The following is a 22,719-nucleotide window of genomic DNA, read 5'->3' as shown; positions in this document are numbered from 1 at the left end:
GAATACAAAATATAAAATACCAAATACTTTAGAATGATTGAAATATAAAATGCTAAAATTTTCATGGTATGTTTAGTTTCATCTAATATACCAGGTGCTGGTGGGAGGTGGGTACAGGCTCCCAAGCGCTTTTGGGCTTTTATTGGCATCTTGAGGCCAAAATTCAAAATAGATAATAATTATTTTTTTGCCAAAAAAATATATGTGTTGGGTAGAGATTCTTTCTGGTTCTAGCTCTGGCTTCTTTAGAGAAGCTCTGCCAAATATTTTTCTGAAAAAGCCGTTTTAAGTTAAAAGCAGGGAGCCAGAGCCGTTTTGACGAAGCCACAATTAATGGCTTCTCCAAAACGACTCTGGCTCCTCAAGAAGAACCTCTCGTAAGGAGCTGTGTCAAACACCCCTTAGTTTTTATTATGTAAAATGATAATTCCTCTGTCCCTTTTTAATTATCGTTGTTGGTGTGCGTGCAAAAATTTGATTCGATTTGTATCTCCAAATAAATTTGTTAAAAACTAGATTCAAAGATCTTTCTAAAGGCACTCCTAATGCTAGAAAGTACATGTAGTTTATAAACTTATTAATTTCTATAGACACTATGGTCCAAATGGATAGTTTCAATAGAGTATTTTTTTATCCAATCACATTTATTTTCTCTTCATCCTCAACCAATTATATCACTTCATGTCTTGGATCTCGTGTAGACATGATTTCTAACTTAAATCCGGTTTCTATGATTTTTCTCCCTGTCTTTAATAACTATCTTATCATATCAGCAAAATGCTTAGGTGATACTGCAATTAATATCTAATTATGTATTATAAATATTAATATTTTTTAATATATAATTGTCGATTGTTATTTTTTAAAAACGCAAGTGACAATTAAAAAGGGACGGAGGGAGTAGTAAAAGAATTTTTAGGATGAAAGGAGACTAAACGCGACAATTTGTGCAGGTGAAGGTCTGCAAGACGGAACCATGCATTAAAGACTCGGCGTGTAGTACTTTGCTGCTTTTGCGGTTAATCGATCAGCTTACGCAGTAGAAAACGATGCTTTTGGTGGCGTGATGGATGTGCAAAATAAAGATGCAAATGTAACTGCTACTCCGGGTGTCTACATCTTCCAGTGGACTCGCGTTGCAAACTTGCAATAAGTAATATTCTCAATTCCTGATGTCGACCTGCCATACTGATCATAATTAGTTCTTTAGTTGTAATCTAGTGGTATATCTGCATATCCATGTACTAACTTTGACTTTGCTGCGCAAATTTGGTATAGCTGAGTGTCGAGTGTCGACATCAGTAGATTACTAGTATTAGGTTACAGCGAGCTTGTGCACTTTAATCTTCTGATCCTGACAGACATGTGTGCTTAGCCAGTTATTGGCTTGGACTTGCTAGTTTATCTTGCAGTCTTCCATATACTACTACTGTGTACTTCCGGTGCGCAGTGCCCTCCATCCTCGCATCCTCTACAGACGGACTGTTTGCTCTCCAGATATCGATACAACTATTTTTCTAGTTTAAAGCTTAAGGCCTTGTTTAGTTCCGAAAAGTGAAAAATTTTCGGTATTGTAACACTTTTGTTTATTTGCGACAAATATTATCCAATCATAGACTAACTACGATCAAAAGATTCGTCTCGTGATTTACAGCTAAACTGTGTAATTAGTTTTTGTTTTCGTCTATATTTAATGTTTCATGCATGTGCTACAAGATTCGATGTGACGGAGAATCTTGAAAACTTTTTGATTTTCAGAGTAAGGCCTTGTTTAGTTCCCAAAAAATTTTACAGAATTTTTCAGATTCCCCATCACATCGAATCTTTAGACGTATGCATGGAGTATTAAATATAGACGAAAATAAAAACTAATTGTATAGTTTGGTCGGAATTGATGAGATGAATCTTTTGAGCCTAGTTAGTCCATGATTGGACAATATTTATCACAAACAAACGAAAGTGCTACAGTACCTGTTTTGCAAAATTTTTTGGAACTAAACAAGGCCTAAACTAAACAAGGCCTAAACATGTGCAGGTCTTATGTCCTTTGGATAGAGTTAAGTATGCACTTGTAGATGCACAGGGTGGTATACCCTTCATGATCTGCATTCTGCTCCTACCACTAACTACCGCGCATGTCGTTTCCTAAATACTATTTTTTGCTGACGGATCACCGGCTTCTAATCGATCGATTTTCTCGTTGAACACCAGTTGCGTAGAGGCAAACCATTGACGACCCTCTAAAAGGAGAGACTGAATCCTTAAGCAAAACAGCGACAGGCCAAAGCTCAAGCTTCAGAGTAAGGAGGGGAAAAAAAATGATCAGTGAAAGCATGAGCCCACGGCTGAGTGCCACCTGCACGTGACGAGAGGCGAGACCTAAGGTGACGTCACGTATGACGTGACGAAGGTCTTCGACTACCCAGGCTTGATGCGTTAGGCCATGTTTAGTTTGCCACCCAAAATTTTTTCATCCATCCAATCGAATTTTTGGACATATGCATGGAACATTAAATTTACATAAAAAAATAAACTAATTACACAGTTTGGTTGAAAATCGCGAGACGAATCTTTTAAACCTAGTTACTCCATGATTAGCTTTAAGTGCTACAGTGCTAATGACAGATTAATTATACTCAATAGATTTGTCTTGCAGTTTCCTGACGAGCTATGTAATTTGTTTTTTTATTAGTTTCTAAAAACTCGTGCCGACATCCTTCCGACACATCCGATGTGACACCAAAAAATTTTCATCAGCAATCTAAACAGGGCCTACGAGTAAATAAATCAGGCCCGTTTCTGCAGTCCATGTTCCCAGGCCCAACATGGCAAACCACACGACTCGGAGATTTTCGTAGGCATAATGTTAAACGTTCTGGAACGAAATGCCGGTAAATAATTAGACAGCTGCGACCAATGTGCAACCGAAAGGAAACTATAAGACAACATTTCCAATTCTTTTCTGGAAAAGAGATACTAAAGTTTTTAAATTCAAACATAGTAGTGCCTTATCATCAAAAGTCCTCTCACCGAATCTGCCAGCCATTCAGTGCTATTTTTTCTCACAATAAATGAGCGAACACTACTTTCATCTATGACTTTTCAGACAAGAGAATAGGCTTAAAATCTGCTCCGAAACTTGGAATGGCTGAAAAGTCATAATTGAAAATATTTTTCATTGATTTATTGTGAGATAAAACACTGTTAAATGACTGACAGATTAGACTAAGAAGCATAAGAACGATACTATCATCAACAGATGTACCAGAATGTAGAAATTAGGAACCATAGCAACAGCTGTATCAGGAGTAGCAAATTAGCAGACTTGTGGCAATGGGATTGATGATAACTAACAAATGACGGCCACAATAATAAATTCTGAAATCCTCTGAATTATTACTACTCAACGCGCCTCCCTGATATATATTCATCCATAGCGGCTGATGCTTCACTTGGAGCTGCTCCATGTCCGCATTCTGCTAGAAGCTTTCAGTGCCTGCAACACAAGTATGAAAGACTTCAGCACATTTATATATAGGAAAGTGAGGAGAAATCAGGGCATCATACCAAGATTCTGAGATCATATTTTGCGAAACGATTTGATAGACGATTTAATGTAACAGAAGAAAACCAAACCTCTTCATTCCAGTCGCATCGTAAGGTGATAAATGAAAGAATCAGAGTTTGCACCATCGTGCCACCGATCATTCCAACCCAAATGCCCTGCAGAATCGCATTGTTACAACCTGAATAAGTGTGGAAAGCATATATAGATAAATAATGTGCTATCATCAGTCATCCATTTTGAACATCCATACAAGGACCCCGTAGTGGAAACCCCATGCTAGCAGAACACCGAAAGGAACACCGATAATGTAGTAGCTCCCAATGTTCACATACGCAACTAGCGCTTGCCACCCTGAACCAACGGCAACTCCTGCATGCATGCAAAAAATCGAAACCAAGAAATCATATTATTTATTTGTTCTCTTCAGGAAAATTGATAGGGAAGGACCTGTTGAAGGAACTTCATTAAGCTCAGTCTTGCATTACTACCGGATAGCACAGGTTGGATGCCATTGAGGAGGATGGTGAGGGCTAGCAGAACAGAAATACCGTCAACTGCATCGATCACAGCCTCACTAGACGTGAACAGTATTGCGAGTTTGTCATGGAAAATGAGTGCGAGTGAACTAATTAAGAGGCAGATCAGGAATGATGTCGTCGTGGACACGATCGTCGCAAACTTTGCAGCTCGTCCATTATTGGCGCCTAGCTCATTGGCAACCCTCACCCTTGTAACGATACAAGAGCACTCAGTTAGTCAACTGAATGAACTCTTTCTGAATGTTGCTGTGAAGAGTGGATGGATCTATGTAATTCAGTGGCTTACCCAGTGCCTGCTAAGAACCCGAAATGAATCATCATCTCCCATCCAGCCCAACTCAAGCTGTCCAATAATGAGGATATATAAGAGATGGAAAAACAAGATCGACACAGATTTAGTATCCCTGAATTCTTCGAGCAATGTCAGATTTCTTCAAGGTTGCTAAAGGTGGGTGGGTTTATATACCAGATAGACAGTGCATCCACAGCCAATTCTGCGTTCTTCGCGTACGCCGTTAGGAAAATCAATAACCGGTAGTACCAACTCTCCAAGCTGCAGATGGTGGAAAAATTAACCAATTGTTGGCTTGTTCGTTCTCATGTACTACGAAAGCTAGCTATGGCAATAAAGTATTGTTGGCTGATTTATTGTGAGAGAAAAATACTGCTGAATGGTTAGCAGATTCGGCTGATAAACTCAAACGAACAAGACGACTAGTAGGACGACATACCACGTCATGACTCCCGACGCGACGGACAAGCTGACGAAGTCCTTCAAGCCCATGAATGCCGACGACGAGAACCCTCTCCACGTCTCTGGGCACCCACCGCCAACAGCGTACGCGAGCTGCAGGCCCGTGATGAGCGCCCAGGACAGGTTGAGTGACATCGCTGCGCCCAGGACGCCAAGCTGAAAGCGCTGCGCCAGCAGCCAGGTCGCCACGACGTGCACCGGGAAACCCAGCACCGAGGACAGCGCGATGACCCAGTTCTTGCGCTGGCACTGCAAGAACTTGTTGAGCGGCAGCTGGATGGCAAACATGAGGTGCAGCGGGAGCAGGTACATGCCGAGCAAGCCCGCCTCGCGAGACAGCTCGGCGGGCTGGCCCAGGACCATGAGCAGCTGCCCGCTGAAGATGTACGTCGGAGCAAGGAGCACCGCGAAGGCGAGGAGGACGAGCCATGAGCGCTGGAGATAGGTGCCCATCATCGAGTACTGCTTTGCACCGTAGGCTTGGCCGCATAATGTCTCCAGCGCACTCGCCATGCCAAGCTGCGAAATTACAAATTAATGTAAGGAGAACAAATATAACATATTTTCCGCGTATATTCCAAAACACTTGCTTACGTTATGTGCCGAACAAAATAAACTCTGCGAGGTTGCGACATCGATCACGGAAATGTAGAAAAAGAAGCTTATTACGCACCAAAATGCCAAAGTTAAGGCCAGATATGACGGTGTTGGCGATGGAGAAAGCGGCGAGATGGCGGTCACCAAGGTGGCCGGCGAAGGCCTGGCTGACGATGGTCATGCTGTAGAGTACCATCCCCGTAAAGGCGGCCGGGCCGGTGACTTCCCACAGCTTCTTGGACTCCTCCCATACCTCCTCCACCAGGGTTTTGCCTCCCCGCTTCTCCGGGAGCTCGGCAATGAGCGGGACGACGGCGCTCTGACTCTCCATTATTCTTCACAAGTGGCGACGGAATAGATCGAGCTGCTAGCCAGCCAGCTAGAGTAATGCTGACCTTTACACATCAGTTTGCAGCGTGCCTGCAGTGCAGCACGTTGGGCATATATGTAGGCCTTGTTTACTTCCGAAAAGATTTCGGATTTCGGTACTGTAGCACTTTCGTTTGTTTGTGACAAATATTATCCAATTATGGACTAACTAGGATCAAAAGATTCGTCTCGTGATTTCCAGCTAAACTGTGCAATTAGTTTTTGTTTTCATTTATATTTAATGCTTCATGCATGTGCCGTAAGATTCGATGTGACGGGGAATCTTGAAAACTTTTTGCTTTTTGGAGTGAACTAAACAAGGCCGTAATCGGAATACAACTAAGGCCCGTTTGGTTTCCTATATATATAGCAACTATCTGCTAACAATTATTTGTTTTAGATCTAAACAGGTATAGATAAAAGGTTAGATAATTGTTAGCTAAATGCTCAAATAGTAACTGTCCCACTAGCTGAATAAAAACTGCTAATAACACCTAACAGTGAGACCCACCCTTGCTTCCCAACTTGTCGCCATTGGTACTCACCCCGTTTCTAAATAACTGTCGCCGTTGTTGTACGTACAATAAATTTGACGTAATATTTATATCAAATAAATTTATTAAAAAGACTAGATTCAAATACCTTTGCAATAATCCTAATTATGTACCATAAATATTAATTTTTTAATATATATTTAGTCAAAGTTATTTCTCGAGAAGCAAAACCAACAAATATTTAAAGACAGAGGGAGTAATAGTTAGCTGGTCCTGTTTGGTTTTCTATAAATAGTAACTACTTACTAACAATTATCTCTTTTGAATCCAAACATATATAGATACAATAGACTATAGTTGTTAGCTGGAACTTTAGATAGCAACTGTCTCACTATCTAACCAAATTAGATAATAAAGTATTAGCTAGCTAACTATTATCGTACAGTGAATCCAGGACATTCGCTAGCTGACTATCTAATTTTAATAATTTTGCTATTTATCCATCTTCAGTTTTTTTATGTTGTATTTGTCAAATTTATGTACGTTAGATCGTGCTCTCAGATTTGTGCTGCAGCTCTTGCTTTAACGGGATTACGGGACTGAGTTGAACACAAATTGTTTAACGGATCGGATATGTGCACAAAATCCATATCCGAACGAGTTTTTATACTCCGCGCCGGCTCTTCTTCTCCCACCGTGCATGTTCCCCAGTTCTAGATCTGTATTTTATCTCTCTACCATTTCTTCCTTGAAAATTTCTTGCTCTTCTTTGTGGCGTTGTTTCTTGTTCTCCCCCGTGTGGTTTTTCCTCTCCATTGCCTTCTCAACTCCCTGAATCGTAACGTGTTTTTGAAATGTTAATGCTCCAAATTCGATCCTTGGGTCTGCTGTAATTATTTTGATATGTAGCGTGATTTAGTTTATAGATTTATTTAGCAGTATGTTTATTAGAAAGTATTTCTAAATCTATAACTAAATTATACATGATCCAAGTATAAAACTTTTACTATATTTTAAATATACAATAGTTAGTCTACCATCAAAATTTCAACACAATTAGACCATAGAAACTACAGTTAAACTATAGCAAAAAAATGTAGTAAAACATACCATATTATATATTTATTGTGTAGATCTACTTATATGAAATTAAAAAAATAGATTTTTTATTTTATAATTTTTCTATAATTTACTATGATTTTTCAAAGATTCTGCCAAAATAAATAAAAAGAAAAACATAAAACCATCTTTGAAAACCGCTTATAACCGGTTAGGGTGGTAAAACGAATGGTTTTAAAAGTTCAAAGAGGTGGTTTACCCGGTTTCAAGGTTTAGGGAGGAAAAAACAAACTTTTATAAAAGTTGAGAGATGTAATGAATTTTTCCCCATTTAAATACAAAAGAATCTCAGAGGATGATGTCGCACACTTGGGTTTGGGGTTCACGTCGACGTTTGGGGTCTCCTCAACCACTTCCTCTCCTATATGATGCATCACATGGATCAGTAAAAGGAAATACTTGTGCGTTACATGGTATGCTTTGACATGTGTATGAAGAGACATGGACATGTTGGGGGTTGCTCCAAATCCGTTCTTAACCTTTTTTTTTTGAAAAGAGACTGGAGGGGCCTTGGCCCCTACAGCAAAGATATATTAAAGAAAAAAGAATACAGTTATGTACAAAAACTTTTGAAAGAAGATCAAACAACTACCTTAAGAAACAAAAAAGATCAAACTAAGATCAAAAACTAGCTTATTTGTAAGGCTTGAGTCCATTGATCAAAATGAGTGATAATCCTTCCTTGATTCTGAATTTTAGAAGCCTAGCCTCTTTCAGGAAATGACTTTTACAGTCCGTCAGTTGCACTCTGTATGCATTGAATACCAGTTCATTTCTGGCTAGCCAAATGATCCAACTGATTAGTACGATTGCTTCCATGAAGAATCTTGAGTTTAACTGGATCTTGAACATATTGAAGTTCTCAAATATCCCTGCCGAAGGTGAAACTTCCAGTTGTAGAATACCCCAACAAGCTTGGGCAAAGGGACAATGCAGAAATAAGTGTTCTACTGTTTCTTCGACATTCGTGTTGTAGCATTCACAGTTGTAGTTATCCAGATTCATGCTTTTTCTTCTTAAGATGTTTCTCGTGCTCAATCTGTCCTTTAGGAGCAGCCATGCAAAGACTTTGTGCTTTGGTTGGCATGAACTTCTCCATACCCACTTGTAAACTTGATCAGTGTCATGATGTCCAATTAACCTCTTGTAGGCTGCGGCTGAAGAGAATTTGGCTCCCCTGTTTAGGGTCCAGACATCCGATTCATCGTTTAAAACCATTGCTTGTAATGTTTGCTGGATGTTTAGGACTTTATTATAAGCAGCTTCTGATAATGGGAGATTGAACAGATCAAAGATTGATTCTGAGTTATGTGCCTTGTTTACCGAAATGGATCCATTTTTGGCAAAAGAAAAGCCTTCAGGGCACTGAGTCTTCAGATTTCCATTGTACCAGTCATCTTTCCAAAACAGACAAGAGTTTCCATCTTTTAACTGAATCTTAGTCATTTCTTTGAACTGGTTTACTAGTTTTAGGATGTCTCTCCACCAGAAAGAGCCTTTTCTTGTATGGTCAGGTAACTTTCCATTTTTGTATTGCTTTTCCCATACCAAGTTTACCCAGGGAATATCTTTCTTGTTGTAGAACTTATCCAAATTCTTCAGGAGTAGTGCCCTGTTTTGGATTTCGATGTTGATTACTCCAAGTCCTCCTTCACTTTTTGGCTTAGTTACCATTTCCCAAGCAGCCTTTGGAAGTGTTCTTCCATTGATGTCCGACCCTCTCCACAGACAGTGTTTTCTGAACCTGTCAATCTATTTAATTATGGCTTTAGGCAGCTCCAGTGAGCACATGAAGGGAGAGGGATCTCCTCCCCTCAATCCCTAGCAGCAGCAAGTGCTGGTTGTCCTTCGCGAAATGGTGAGCTCAATGGTGGATCTTTGCTGCTGCTGCTGCTCCTTCCTTTTCTTGCTTTGCTGGCTCCTAGAGAGTGGGAGAAGGCAAGAACTCAGAGCGGGAAGGGGAGTGTGAGAGTGAAAGGCGGCGCGTGGTGGGGCCGGGTGGATCGAGAGGTTATGATGCTTCAGTTTCATGAGAGGCAGCCACCTAGGCTAAGCAAGTATGTCGACTCACCATACTGCATAGCTGTGATCAATTGGATCATTCGTTCGTCGCATTGTCTGATAGGTGCCATGTTGTGAGACTGAACAAAGACTGAAACTGACATTCATGGACTATCCTATACTCCCTCCATCCTAGATAACTGTCGTTCTCGTATTTTTAATAAATCTAGCCAAACTTGCGACACAAAAACAAAAAATGGCAGTTATTTATTGACGAAAGGAGTAGACGACAACAGAACCTAGAAAATGTAGAATTCAGCAATGCAGGTTTTGATTCTCTTGATGTTTATGGTAATCTAGCTGACATGACTAGGTCCTGAGAACCCCTTTGATTATATCTACAATCATAGAGCAACTTCAGGAGCCTATTTGTATCCTTACTTATTGATAGCCAAACAACTTTCTTTAATTGGATCTCTAAATATTGTCATCCTTTATTTCAGTTTTTCACTAGCCAAAGATGAAAAGTTGGATCTAACTCTCTAAAATACACATAAGATAGAAAAACTGTCAGAGGGTGGAAAGATACACATGGAGTGATTTTTATTTAATAGCTCTCTAGATAATGATTTAGAGTGTCAGCTAAGAAATACTTTAAAGATACTCTTATAGCTATGTCCGCACTTCTTGCTGCTCCTTCCACATATGGATGAAGGCTAAAACTCACTTGGAGTTGCTCCATCTCCGCATTCGGGTACTAGCTTTCAATGCCTGAAAAAAAAGAGAACTCAATACGTGTGTCATATATAGTCTAGAAAACCGACAAAAAGCATGGAATCAGCTATGATTTTCATTTTGCAAAAAGGAAAGAGATTTTGTAGCTCAATGTTATATGAATAATATCGAACCTCTTCATTCCAATCACACCGTAGAGTGATATATGCCAGTATTAGAGTTTGCACCATTGTGCCAACGATCATTCCGACCCAAATTCCCTACAAAAACAACAAGCTAAGTAACTACGGAATGCATATAAATGTCAAGCTAGAAGTGCATTATGACGACTTATACTTGAACCCCATAATGCAAGCCCCATCCTAGCAGAAAACCGAAAGGAACACCAATCAAGTAATAGCTCCCAATGTTGACATAAGCAACCAATGCCTGCCACCCTGAGCCAACAGCAACTCCTGCGATTACAGTAACCAAAGATGTCACTATTGTTTTATTTGTCCAGGAAAAGAAATTTGACAATGAGCAGACCTAGTAGTGGAGAAATTAGCCACCAACATATTGCGTTACAAGGTTACAACATCAACATATATGGCATTTTAGAGGACAGGCATACCAGAGAGCACAGGTTGGATTCCGTTGAGGAGGATGGTGAGGGCCAGCAGAAAGGAAATGTTGTCTACTGCATCAATCACAGCCTGACTCGACGAGAAGATCATTCCGAGTTTGTCATGGAAAATCAGGATGAGCAAACTAATGAATAGGCTGATCAGAAATGATGTCGTCATCGACACAATTGTCGCAAATCTCGCTCGTGCTCCGTTGGCTGCACCGAGCTCATTAGCCACCCTCACCCTTGCAACATTAGGAGGACACTCTGTTATGTCTTTCTGGACAATACTACTAAAGAGTAAGTAGTAGAAGAATAATTACTCAGTTTGGTTGCTTACCCAGTGCCTGCTAAGAATCCCAAATGAATCATCATCTCCCATCCAGCATAACTTATACTGTTCATTAAGGAGAAAGAAAAAATAGAATAGTGTGACTTCATGAGATTATATTCCTTGGCTTATTTTCCAATGTGAGATTTCCTGTACGGTAAAAAAGAATCCCGGAAATGGTGGTTCTACCAGATGGACAGTGCATCGACAGCCAGTTCAGCGTTCTTCACATAGCCCGTCAGGAAAACCAAGATCCGGTAGTACCAATTCTCCAAGCTGAAAAACAGAAGCAAAAATGCCATACAAAGATGATATAGAGCTTTTTGTGCAAGTAACTTTTTTCGTTTTTGAAGCTGGATGATCTTCCTCCACTTCATGTACATGTACGTAGTCATGAGGGATGCATGTAATAAGCTAAGTAAAATGTGGACATCATCCATAAGTAAGGTAAGTAAAACGTGGGCATCATCCACGAAACAGGGTGCACATACCAGAGCATGACACCAGACGCCGCGGACAACTTGATGAAGTCCTTCAAGTCCACGAAGGCAGAAGCTGAGAATCCCCTCCACGTCTCCGGGCACCCGCCGCCCAAGGCATACGAGAGGAGACCCACCGTGGCGAGTGCCCAGGACAGGGTGAGCGCCATCGCTGCTCCAAAGACCCCGAGCCGGAAGCAACGCACCAGCAGCCAGGTGGCGACGACGTGAACGGGGAACGCCGCGGCCGTGGTGACCGCGGCGACCCAGTTCTTGCGCTGGCACTGCAGGAACTTGTTGAGCGGCAGGACGATGGCGTAGACGAAGTGCAGCGGGAGCATGTACAGGCTGACCAAGCCCGCCTGGCGCGACAGCTCGGCGGGCTGGCCCAGCGCGGTGAGCAGCTGCTCGCTGAAGATGTAGGTCGGAGTAAGAAGCACGGCGAAGCTGAGGAGGATGAGCCACGAGCGCTGCAGGTAGATGCCCATCATGTGGTACTGCTTTGCACCGTAGGCTTGGCCGCACAGCGTCTCCATTGCACTCGCCATGCCAACCTGCATGCGAAATGTATCTGTTTTCCCTATGTCGATTTGTATCTATACATGAAAAACAGTTGCAAAAAAGTACAGCACCTTTCTGATGCATCAAATTTAATTTGTTACCTGAGGTGACAGCTAAGCTGAGCTGAAGTTAGCTCGGCCTTGTTTAGTTACAAACAAAATCCAAAAACTTTTCAAAATTTCCCATCACATCAAATTTTACGGCACATATATGAAACCTTAAATATAGATAAATAATAACTAATTGCATAGTTTGTCTGTAATTGACGAGACAAATCTTTTGAGTCTATAGTTAGTCCATAGTTGGACAATAACTACCCAATATAGATGAAAGTGTTACAGTATCAAAATCTAAAAAAAATAGATCTAAACTAGGCCTATTAATTACTGCCACAAAATTCAGCCGTTTTCTAATCATTTCCGAGAAAACTATCCGAAATCATCCACTATATAGCTATTGGGTCTCCGCTGGGTTTCTACCGCTTGGAGAGGCTCTTGCGCGCTGGTCGCATCTGAGTGCTGCTCTGTAATCGTTACTCTTTGTTTTTTCAGTTCCTTCTTTGCTTTCCTGTTCGTGCCTGGTTTTAAGTGGCTACTCGCCGCTGCCTGTCAGGCACGCTGTGTTGTTTTTAAAACTCCATTCCTCTTAATGAAATACGGGTGAGTTATTCATCTGGTCGAAAAAAAAAATATTATACCGGCAAGCCCCATTCCTCCCCAACTTTCTTTATTCAGCTCGATTTAAACTCAACTTTGTGTAAACGAATCAAAATTGGATAGCAGATAAGAAGTGTACTTACAAAGAAGCCAAAGCTGAGACCAGAAATGACGGTGGTGGCTATGGAGAAGGCGGCGAGCTCGAGGTCACCGATGTGCCCGGCAAAGGCCTGGCTGACCACGGTCATGCCATAGAATGTCAGCCTCGTGAACGCGGCCGGGCCGGCGACCACCCACAGCTTCTTGGACTCTCCCCATACCTCCTTCGCAAGCTCGGAGATCTTGCCTCCTCCCCTCCTGTCCGGCAGCTCGGAGCCGGAGATGAGCGGGATATCGCTCCGATTCTCCTCCATGCTTCACAAATGGCACTGTAGTAGAGCAGTGATCCAGACAACCTGCTGGATCGGAAAATCAGAATAGACCGGATGGTTCCCTCACAAAAAGAATAGACCGGATGCAAGAGCACGCACAAGCAATGATAGCCACTACAAAATCATTTGTTTAATAAGGCCTTGTTTAGGTCTATTTTTTTTGGATTTTGACACACTTTTGTTTTTAGGCCTTGTTTAGTTTCTCAAAAATTTTGCAAAATTTTTCAGATTCCCCATCACATCGAATCTTTAGACGTATGCATGGAGTATTAAATATAGATAAAATAAAAACTAATTGCACAGTTTGTTCGGAATTGATGAGACAAATCTTTTGAGCCTAGTTAGTCTATAATTGGACAATATTTATCAAATACAAACGAAAGTGTTACTATTCCTATTTTGCAAAATTTTTTGGAACTAAACAAGGCCTTATTTGACAAATATTGTTCAATTATAAAATAACTAGGCTTTAAAGATTCGTCTCGCGATTTAAAGGCAAACTGTGTAATTAGTTTTTGTTTTCATCTATATTTAATGTTTCATGTATATGTCGCAAGATTCGATGTGATGAAAAATCTTAAAAAGTTTTTGATTTTTGGATGAACTAAACAAGGCCTAAATGGCCTGCCCCTGCCTGAAGCATAGCTGGGGCGATGTGACCTTATACTATCTACTAGCTAATAGCAACTCCAACATGGCCCTTACTTGAATCCCCATAGTTAAATATGAGTGGTCAAACTAAAAACAACACTTTAACAGGGTCTCTATTAGAGCCCTCAATTTGGGGTGGGTATCCAAATCTCCTTTGCAGACCCATTCTTATTGGCCCAACAACTCAGCCCCCATCCTATATGGTGTGGTCATTACCTCCCCACACCGTACAAACACAGCCTCGCCTACCTCCCTCCAACGTCGATGTCTACTACCGTGCTCCCTCTCTCCACTCCCTCCCTCCACTGCTGGGTGGATCTTCCGGTGCACAACTCCAGTGCGGCTCCTTTCCCGTCACACGGGCGCTGCCCCGATGTGCTGAGACCTCTTATCTTCTTTACGTCCTTGCCTATGTGTGAAGGATATGAGGAAGAAAGATTTAACTCAATAATCAATAGGTCTCATATGTTATTGTTTGCTAGTTTGGATTTGGAGACTTTAATTTGGACGGTACTGTTGAAATAAAAGTAAATTTTGGACACCGAGAAAATAGTAGGAGGAGTATCAAATAAAAAATAGGGGCAGTAACCCGACTCTCTGTTCCGAGCCTTTCCTCCCGCCCCCGATCCAGATCCAGCTACCTTCTGCCGCGGCTGAGGAGCGACTCTCCCTCTCTCCTCTTCCTCTCGTTCCCTCTTGCCGGTAAGGAGTGGAGATCCGCGCCCATCTTCTATTGATTAGGATACGGTATGGAGTGGAGATCCACACGGCCTTTGTGTTCTATAAGTCCGTTTCGTTGCGGATCTGCCTGCTGCATGGTGCTCCGCTGCTCATCGTGAGCCTTAGCTGATGATCTTACTATCTTCCTCTTGTGTGAAGGGTGGAATAGGGAACGGCGATACACCATGGCGGATTTCTCCAAGGTGCGAAGAAGATTCGTCTTCTACTTTCTGTTATTGTTTTGAACTACCCATTTTTTTTTTTGTTTTGCGATTATTGCTTTGCCTGAGAGTTGCATTTGCAGGCAATGTACATGCCTGTTGTTTCTGCTTTTACTGAGAATTATATTTTTTATGTACGGACGGGTGGGCGATGTGGAATTTAAGCTGATACCTATTTTAGATCTGATCGGTTAGCTGTAACTGAATTTATTTGGGAACCCCCCCCAAACTGGATCATTACTATTTTCTCAAATAGAAATGTGAATTCAGTTCTGTGTTAATGGAAAATAAATGAAGAACATGAGAATAGAAGCTTCAGATATAGGAGTTGTAGTAGTGAACTTTTCTAGCACAGGATCTGCACCTTTGCCCAGGGACCTTGAAATTTATTATTTTGAATGCCGTAGTAATCCAGTTAAGTTATTTGATTGTCGCGTAATCATGACTTACCTAGATAGTGTGAATCGGATGTCAGTGCCTTCTAAAAACATTGCCATTTGAGGATTTTCTTTAAAAGTACCATCAACCTGCAATGCAAAGTTTTTAACAATGTTATGGCATATGAGTAGTTTATTACTATATTGTTTGCACCGAAAGAGTGGTACCATTTAGTAAGGAAATCAAAGGTTATATATATGTTAGTATAGTATATGATGTTTCTTTATTGAATTCTCTGTTCTGCACTGTCTTGGCACTCCCTATGATAGGGCAGGGTAGTAACTTGTCTCGGTTCATTTGTCATGACATTTACTCATTAGAACTTGAAACTGGAACCAAGTCTTTAATTTGTTAGAATAGCTGCTCAGTTGTGGGGGACTGGGGGTAAAATCAGAGCTTAGGTTCTCTTTGAATGCAAAATATGTTTGGAGTACTGGAGAAATACTACAATTTTGCAAAATACTTTGGTTTTCAAAATCTGCTGTGGTGTTTGGATACAACAAACCTTGTTCCTAAAACACTGTCTTTGTAAAAAATGTAGTCTTTTTGGAGTTTTGGGGACTCCACTCATGACCTTTTTCCCCCTAAACCACTTTTTTTTTATCTCTTTGGCTTTTAAGGCCACAATTTTATGATAACAATTTCTGAAAAACTATGTCCAAACATGCCTTTATTTTGTTAGTCTGCAAGAGAGCATAGTCCTGACATTGGTGTTATTTCTTCCACTTACATAAATTATTGGGATTCTTTACCATTTTCCTTTTCTGAACATCAATTGCATTTATTGTGAAACTTATGCTGTAAGTTGCCCTGATCCTTTATTTCTTCCACTTGCATATAATTATTGGAATTCTTTATCCTTTCCCTTTTCTAAACATCAACTCCATTTTTGTGAAACTTATGCTATCAGTTGTCCTGGATGACTTAGTCTTATCAGGTAGCTAGTTCAGTGATTTGTCTGTTTCACAGGAATCTTGCCCTTCTGTGAAGAACATTTTGCTTCTGGATTCTGAAGGAAAGCGTGTTGCTGTAAAGTATTTCTCAGATGATTGGCCGACTAATGCATCAAAGTTAGCCTATGAAAAATCTGTTTTTACTAAAACTCTGAAGACCAATGCACGGGCAGAAGGTATTTTTCATTCTTTGTTATTCCATGCAGAATCAAGCATCACTATCATCGTTAAAATCTTACGATATGTTGTTGATTTTACCAATTTCAAGTTTTTCAACAACTTGGTGTAGATTTTGCCCCCAAAAATTTCTAATATTATGTATTCACTAATCTTTGTCATCAATTGTAATCATGCAAATGCCTGACCAGTCCTAAGTTATGCTCACTTAGTTTCATGTACTCTGTTTCACACTAGTTGTTAGGTCCTCTAGTGTTCAATTAACTACAGTTGCACTTTCAATCCCTTCCAAATTTTCTTGTATTTGATTTAACAATTACTCAATCACTTTACTGGTTTGGGCTATCCAATCACTTTACTGAATTTGAACAATAGGTAGGCAGTGTGCGCGGCATAAATACATGCTATCATATTGTTGGTAACCATGTTATCAATTGCATTGAGGGCCTGAGGCAGCTTTTGTTGTCCATGCACCTTTACACGTACTTATTGAATCAAACTTCGCGCACTAGGTTGATGAATAGGTTGAATTTGTTTGATTCTCCTTTGATATACTTGGGCACCAGGGGGTATCTACTGTCCAGATGTAAATTCTACCTGATGCATATTTTTTGTTCTTTGCAGCTGAGATAACATTGTTTGATGGTTATATTGTCGTCTACAAGTTTGTACATGATCTTCACTTTTTTGTCACCGCTGGAGATGATGAGAATGAACTAATCTTAGCAAGTGTACTACATGGTTTTTCTGATTCTGTTGGTCTTCTACTAAGGTTGTCTATTTTCTGTTATTTCTGTATGTTGCAGTTGCCTTTGTATGTCGTTGTTTTGACGTGCTGCTTACTGTGCTTTAGGGGTGATGTTGAGAAGCGGACTGCGCTTGAGAACTTGGATTTAATACTTCTCTGCATTGATGAAATCGTAGATGGGGGGTAACAATCTTGACCTGAGCTATGTTCTACATTGTGCTATTTCAAATGTGTGGCTGTGCTATGTTAGATGGTTCTGTGACTTTGCTATTCCTATTAGCTCTGCATTACTTTTTTACCTTCCATGTAACTGCATTAAAAACAGATTCTGGCATGGTCTCACTGCTGCCTGGTTTATGGCATCTGTTTTTATGAATTATCATATTACTTAACACATGGAGAAGAAAGCTATTTGAAATGCCTCTTCCAGTGCGCACATATATGATCGTCTGTGACATTTGCTTATTCTTTGGCGTAATTATGATAGATTTCCACGAGAAGTGCAATCATGATGGAATTAAAATGGTTGTCATTGATAATATTTGCTATATTCTTGATGTAAACATACTATAGTAGCTACCCTGTGGAGTTTGGAAAAAAAGCATGATTACTTTTAATTCCGTGTTACAGATTGCTCCATGGAGTAGAAGTTGCACTTAGTAGTTACCCAGCCACAAACTTAGTTATTTTTTGAGAATGTACTGAAACAATTTGAGTTTTATGTACTTTTGCAGAATCATCCTGGAAACAGATGCAAATACCATTGCTGGGAAGGTCGCAACCAATGCTGTTGATGGTTCTGTGCCCTTTTCTGAGCAGGTAATTTACTTTAAACACCCTATCAGATTACTTAACATGTTGCATATGTCTCATGATTGCTGTGACCTGATCTGTGCAGACGATATCTCAGGCGCTAGCCACAGCTAGGGAGCACCTTGCAAGATCTCTACTGAAATGAACAATCAGCAATACTTGATGACGTATTATATGACCTATATGTGTGTTAAAGGTTGGGCTACTGAATGTTGAGGGCCTGTGTAGTCGTTATTCATAGTGTAAAGTGCTGCCTTGACAGTAGCCTAGTTGTACCGAGAGTTGGTCGCATGCAATGCTCTATGATTTAATTTTTTTGAACCAGTGATTTTGTAGCTGTCATATTTCAGATAAAACATAAATAAAGAGTTGTAATTGGGTGTAATATAATTTTCATTATACACAAAAAAAATCATCTCAACTATCAAACCATGGAAAAAGGTTCAGCATTATCTATCAAATGATTCTCCCTCCAGATAAAGAGGAAGATTGGATCCTCTGCCATTGAAAAGGAATGGAGGCTTTGCTCTTCCTCCTAATCGAATCAAAACAATCCTCATTTTAGTATTAGTTTTCTTTTAGATTTAGCCCTACATCAAGTCAGTTCCCCAAGTTGGCTCGATCTTGTACCGAGGTTCTGCTTACTGGATGGCCCCACGGCCGAACGTTCCACTAGGAAGAACCTGTAGTGTGTAAAATCCCTCGTTTGTTTTATACTCTGTCTATTTTAATTGTAAGACATTTTAACTTTCCTATATACATAGTTTTTATTATGTACATAGATATATTTATATCTATAAATAGTAAAGGCAATATGTATCTAGAATATAATTTAGAATGCAGCAGAGAGTAGAAATGAAACAAGATTGACCATTCTATTCTATCCAACGCAAAATAAATAAAAAACACCCCCATACAATTTGATTTTTTTTAAAGAACAAAATTATAGTTTCGACATTTATATATTGTGGTTTACAAAACATTATTTTTGCTATATCTTTACGGTGGATAAGGACTCAAAAGTTTCTCTCAAGTGTTAACACGAGATATGCTAGACATTTCAACATTACTTTTGTGATATATATGTTGGCGAAGTTAGGCCTTGTTTAGATGCAAAAACTTTTTGGATTTTGATACTGTAGTATTTTCGTTTTTATTTGACAAACATTGTCCAATTATGGAGTAACTAGGCTTAAAAGATTTGTATTGTGATTTACGGGTAAACTGTGTAATTAGTTATCTTTTTTATCTATATTTAATATTACATGCATGTGTTGCAAGATTCGATGTGATGAGAAATCTTGTAAAGTTTTGGGTTTTTTGGTGCATCTAAACAAGGCCTTAACCTATTACATCATTTTTTTTGGAGAAGACAAAATAAAGTTTGTATATAGGAAAACACTGCTTTATTGTGATGGCAGAAAGTACTGTTGACTGATTTATTATAAAAAAAACACGACTGAATGGCTGGCAGATTCGCCTGATAAGTCTAACAAGACGCACTGATAAGCCATGACAAAACAAATGAACATACAGTACTCAATCACTAGTAGGCAGCGCGTCTCTTCAGTGACAGCTACACAACATGTTGTTCGGTCGCCGTACACGCAAGTACACGTCGATCAAATCAAACCAACGACACGGCAGAAGGCCTGCTTGACCTTAGACGCCAGCTTTTTTAAAATCAAAAACAAAAATAGAATACAGATTGTTGAGGTTCCTTGCTCTACAATAAACTCATGCAGACGTATCAGACCAGCAGACTATTGGAGATTTGGAGTGTTTAATTTTTAACCTCAATTGGTAGTCACTCGTACAACAGGACAATGTCCTCTAGAACAACTCTATCGGATTGAAAAAAAACAATTCTCTTCTCTAAAAACTGTCGTAGATTGCATAAAAAAAACTGTCATAGAGAAATAAAAGTGAAAGAACTACTCTGGGTCCTCTTTCTCGATCCTTTTTTCCTTTTTTTTTGTCAATCCCTTAAAACCTTCCCTCAATTCCTCAAATAAAGGGGAGCAAGGCCTTGTTTAGACGGACTAAGACTAATTGTTAGCCATGACTAAAAAATAACTAGCTAAAAATTAACTAACTAGTTGTTATTCCATACCTGTTTGGATCTTGAACTAATTGTCGGGTCCATACTTATTTGGATCCCAAACTAATTGTTGGATTCTATAGATTAGAACTAGTTGTTAACCCCTCATAGTTAGGTTCTATGGACTAGTGATCTAACAAGTTAGGGACATTGACTAAACTTTAGCCCACCTACCTTCTTGGATCCTCAAGGGCTAAAGTTTAGCCAATGAGTGTTCTAAAAAGAAAAGTTTAGCCAACTAGTTGTTAGTCCAAAGGATCCAAATAGGACCTAATATTTTTCCTTGTTCCCCTTTCTTCTTTTAGTATGCTAAGTTCTCCTATATTTCAAAATTCTGTTTTCTCAAACCCCTCTAGCTACATATAGGGAATTTGTTATCCTCAATTGGTGGAGATGCTTACTCCCTTGAATGACTATCAGTTATTGCTATAGCCCATATGTACTGAGTCTAAACACAAATAACCTTCATGAAAAAATAAATCATAATTTTCATTACTACCTCCATTTGAAAATAGATACCGAACCAAACTTTGTTAAATTTAACCAAATTAACAATATTTATTTGGTATCATAAATAATATTAGTACTTTTTACTCCCTTTGTTCAAAAGTATACACTATGTCTAGATATATATAGTAAAAGAAGTGTATCTAGAAATGATAAAACATCTTACAACCTAGGACGGAGGGAGTAATATATTTCTTTTGCCAAATTAGAACTATTTGACTCCTAAAAGGTGAAAATTGTGTTCTTTTAGGGCAGTCTCAACCTTGAAACTATGAATAGTTTCCACACTTACTAAGTCATATAAACACTATACAAATGAATCATAATTTCAATGGAGGGTTTCTTCAAAATAGTTTTTTTTGTCCAATCACCTATCTTCTCTCTCTTATCATCCACCTATCGCATAATTTTCTCTTTCTTAATTTTAATGTTACATTACTATTTTGTTTAGGTGACAACCTACTTAATAGCCATTGAAACTATCTTAGTTTCTTGGTTGGAACTGCCCTTTAGGTCCTGTTTGATAATGCTCCAATACCTTCGGCTCTGACTCCTGTGTGCACCATAGCGAGGAACTAATTTTGTCACTCTCAAAATGAACTCGGAGTCGGTGAAACAATTATTTTTAGTTTCACCAGCTCCGATTCCTTCACACACTATAGAAAGGAGCCAAAGTCGTTTAGAGCCATGCCAAATAGGACCACATGCTATTCTTAGTGGTTTGTAGCATCGTTTTAAAAAAAATCAAGTTAAATAGAATGCAATAAAATAGAGATGAAACAACCTTCTTCAATGTTTTATTTAATTCTATGACTTATCTAGGGCCTTGTTTAGTTGCGAAAAGTGAAAAGTTTTCGGTATTGTAGCACGTTCGTTTGTTTGTGACAAATATTATCCAATCATAGACTAACTAGAATCAAAAGATTCGTCTCGTGATTTACAGTGTGTAATTAGTTTTTGTTTTCGTCTATATTTAATGTTTCATGCATGTGCTACAAGATTCGATATGACGAGGAATCTTAAAAACTTTTTGGTTTTCGGGGTGAAGTACCTATAAAACTCGAATGAAACTCTCGCCCTGACAGATCAGGAGTACAATAAATAGGAGCCTTTTATTACTGAATTTGATTAATGGCGGTTGACAGGGACAGAAAATATATAACACAGACCTTGACTCGTCAATATACATTACGTACGAACCTAGCACGTACGTACAGATCAGTGTCACTACGCCCAATCACACAAGTCACGTTTTTCGACTGAACTGTGGAAAAGGTCCTAATCGGCTTTGAACCTCCACCACCAGCACTCCTGTATAAAAACCCCTGCATTGCGCTGCATCTCTTGTTCATCATCGAGTTTGAGCATCAAGTCATCGTATATAATTAAGAAACAGGCCGGCGCCATATAGATATAGCCTATCCAGTATCCACCTTGCAAATCCCACAGCACTACGTATCACAAGAAACAACAATGGCCGCTTGGACAAGAAAGGCCACCGCCACCGCCAAGGCCTTGGCGAGCTGCGTGCCCGGTGCTATTCTTCGTGACGACGATGACAAGCAGAGGATCGTCGTCCCGAAAGGGTACCTCCCCCTATTGCTGGTTCGCGGCGGCGGCGGCGGCGGCGACGACGACGACCAAGGTGCAGGCTCGGAGACGAGGGTCCTGGTGCGCGTGAGAGACCTCAAGGAGCCCTGCATGGCGGCGTTGCTGGAGATGGCCGAGCAACAGTTTGGGTACGGGCAGCAAGGGGTGCTCAAGGTCCCCTGTGACGCGGAACGCTTTCACCATGTGGTTAACATGGCACGCAAGTACAAGGTTGCTAGTACATAAATCTGCATGTACGAGGTTAATTAGTTGCTGGGAGAAACGACATAGCTAGATTCTTCATTATTTTTGGTTACATCGGCTTCACGTATTCTAGCTAGTTGGACTTGGACGGGTATGCTAATTAATGCGACGTAAGTCTACCGCAAGTTTGATTTGGTTATTATAGGAAGAAGAGATGAAGACATGTGATAGGGCGCGTAAGTGTTGTTTAATAGAGTTTTTTACATATATTTGTACTTCTATATAATGTTCTATTGTTGTAACAAAGTCTTGGAGAGAACTTCATTTTCAAACTTTTTTCGTCACAAAAATGCCC

At 39.9% G+C, this 22,719-nt stretch overlaps 4 protein-coding genes across 5 annotated transcripts; 2 read left to right on the top strand and 2 right to left on the bottom strand.

Moving 5' to 3' along the window:
- On the bottom strand, positions 3,336-5,380 carry LOC8083255 (protein DETOXIFICATION 27). The gene is made up of 7 exons (XM_021454861.1): positions 4,839-5,380; positions 4,574-4,660; positions 4,394-4,450; positions 4,057-4,295; positions 3,819-3,937; positions 3,637-3,723; positions 3,336-3,496 (listed from the first exon to the last, which is right to left on the bottom strand). Exons 1-7 carry the CDS (start codon positions 5,372-5,374, stop codon positions 3,449-3,451), a joined length of 1,173 nt encoding a protein of 390 aa, XP_021310536.1. The 5' UTR covers positions 5,375-5,380; the 3' UTR covers positions 3,336-3,448.
- Positions 9,911-13,336, bottom strand: LOC8063733 (protein DETOXIFICATION 27). The gene is made up of 8 exons (XM_021452484.1): positions 12,954-13,336; positions 11,606-12,147; positions 11,304-11,390; positions 11,124-11,180; positions 10,790-11,028; positions 10,513-10,631; positions 10,350-10,436; positions 9,911-10,212 (listed from the first exon to the last, which is right to left on the bottom strand). The coding sequence occupies exons 1-8, from the start codon at positions 13,221-13,223 to the stop codon at positions 10,165-10,167; spliced, it is 1,449 nt and encodes a 482-aa protein (XP_021308159.1). The 5' UTR covers positions 13,224-13,336; the 3' UTR covers positions 9,911-10,164.
- On the top strand, positions 14,435-18,418 carry LOC110433135 (coatomer subunit zeta-2). 2 transcript variants are annotated; one of them, XM_021454826.1, is made up of 7 exons: positions 14,435-14,594; positions 14,772-14,815; positions 16,241-16,400; positions 17,026-17,173; positions 17,255-17,332; positions 17,884-17,968; positions 18,048-18,418. In XM_021454826.1, the coding sequence occupies exons 2-7, from the start codon at positions 14,798-14,800 to the stop codon at positions 18,105-18,107; spliced, it is 549 nt and encodes a 182-aa protein (XP_021310501.1). In that variant the 5' UTR covers positions 14,435-14,594; positions 14,772-14,797; the 3' UTR covers positions 18,108-18,418. The 2 variants fall into 2 exon arrangements, with proteins under 2 accessions (XP_021310501.1, XP_021310500.1); XM_021454825.1 differs by having other exon boundaries at positions 14,437-14,639.
- On the top strand, positions 21,917-22,582 carry LOC8083254 (auxin-responsive protein SAUR71). The gene has a single exon (XM_002462473.2). It carries the CDS (start codon positions 22,044-22,046, stop codon positions 22,404-22,406), a length of 363 nt encoding a protein of 120 aa, XP_002462518.1. The 5' UTR covers positions 21,917-22,043; the 3' UTR covers positions 22,407-22,582.

Source organism: Sorghum bicolor, chromosome 2, assembly GCF_000003195.3.
Source record: "Sorghum bicolor cultivar BTx623 chromosome 2, Sorghum_bicolor_NCBIv3, whole genome shotgun sequence".
Lineage (NCBI taxonomy): Eukaryota > Viridiplantae > Streptophyta > Magnoliopsida > Poales > Poaceae > Sorghum > Sorghum bicolor.
This window is presented reverse-complemented; position numbering and strand designations above follow the sequence as displayed.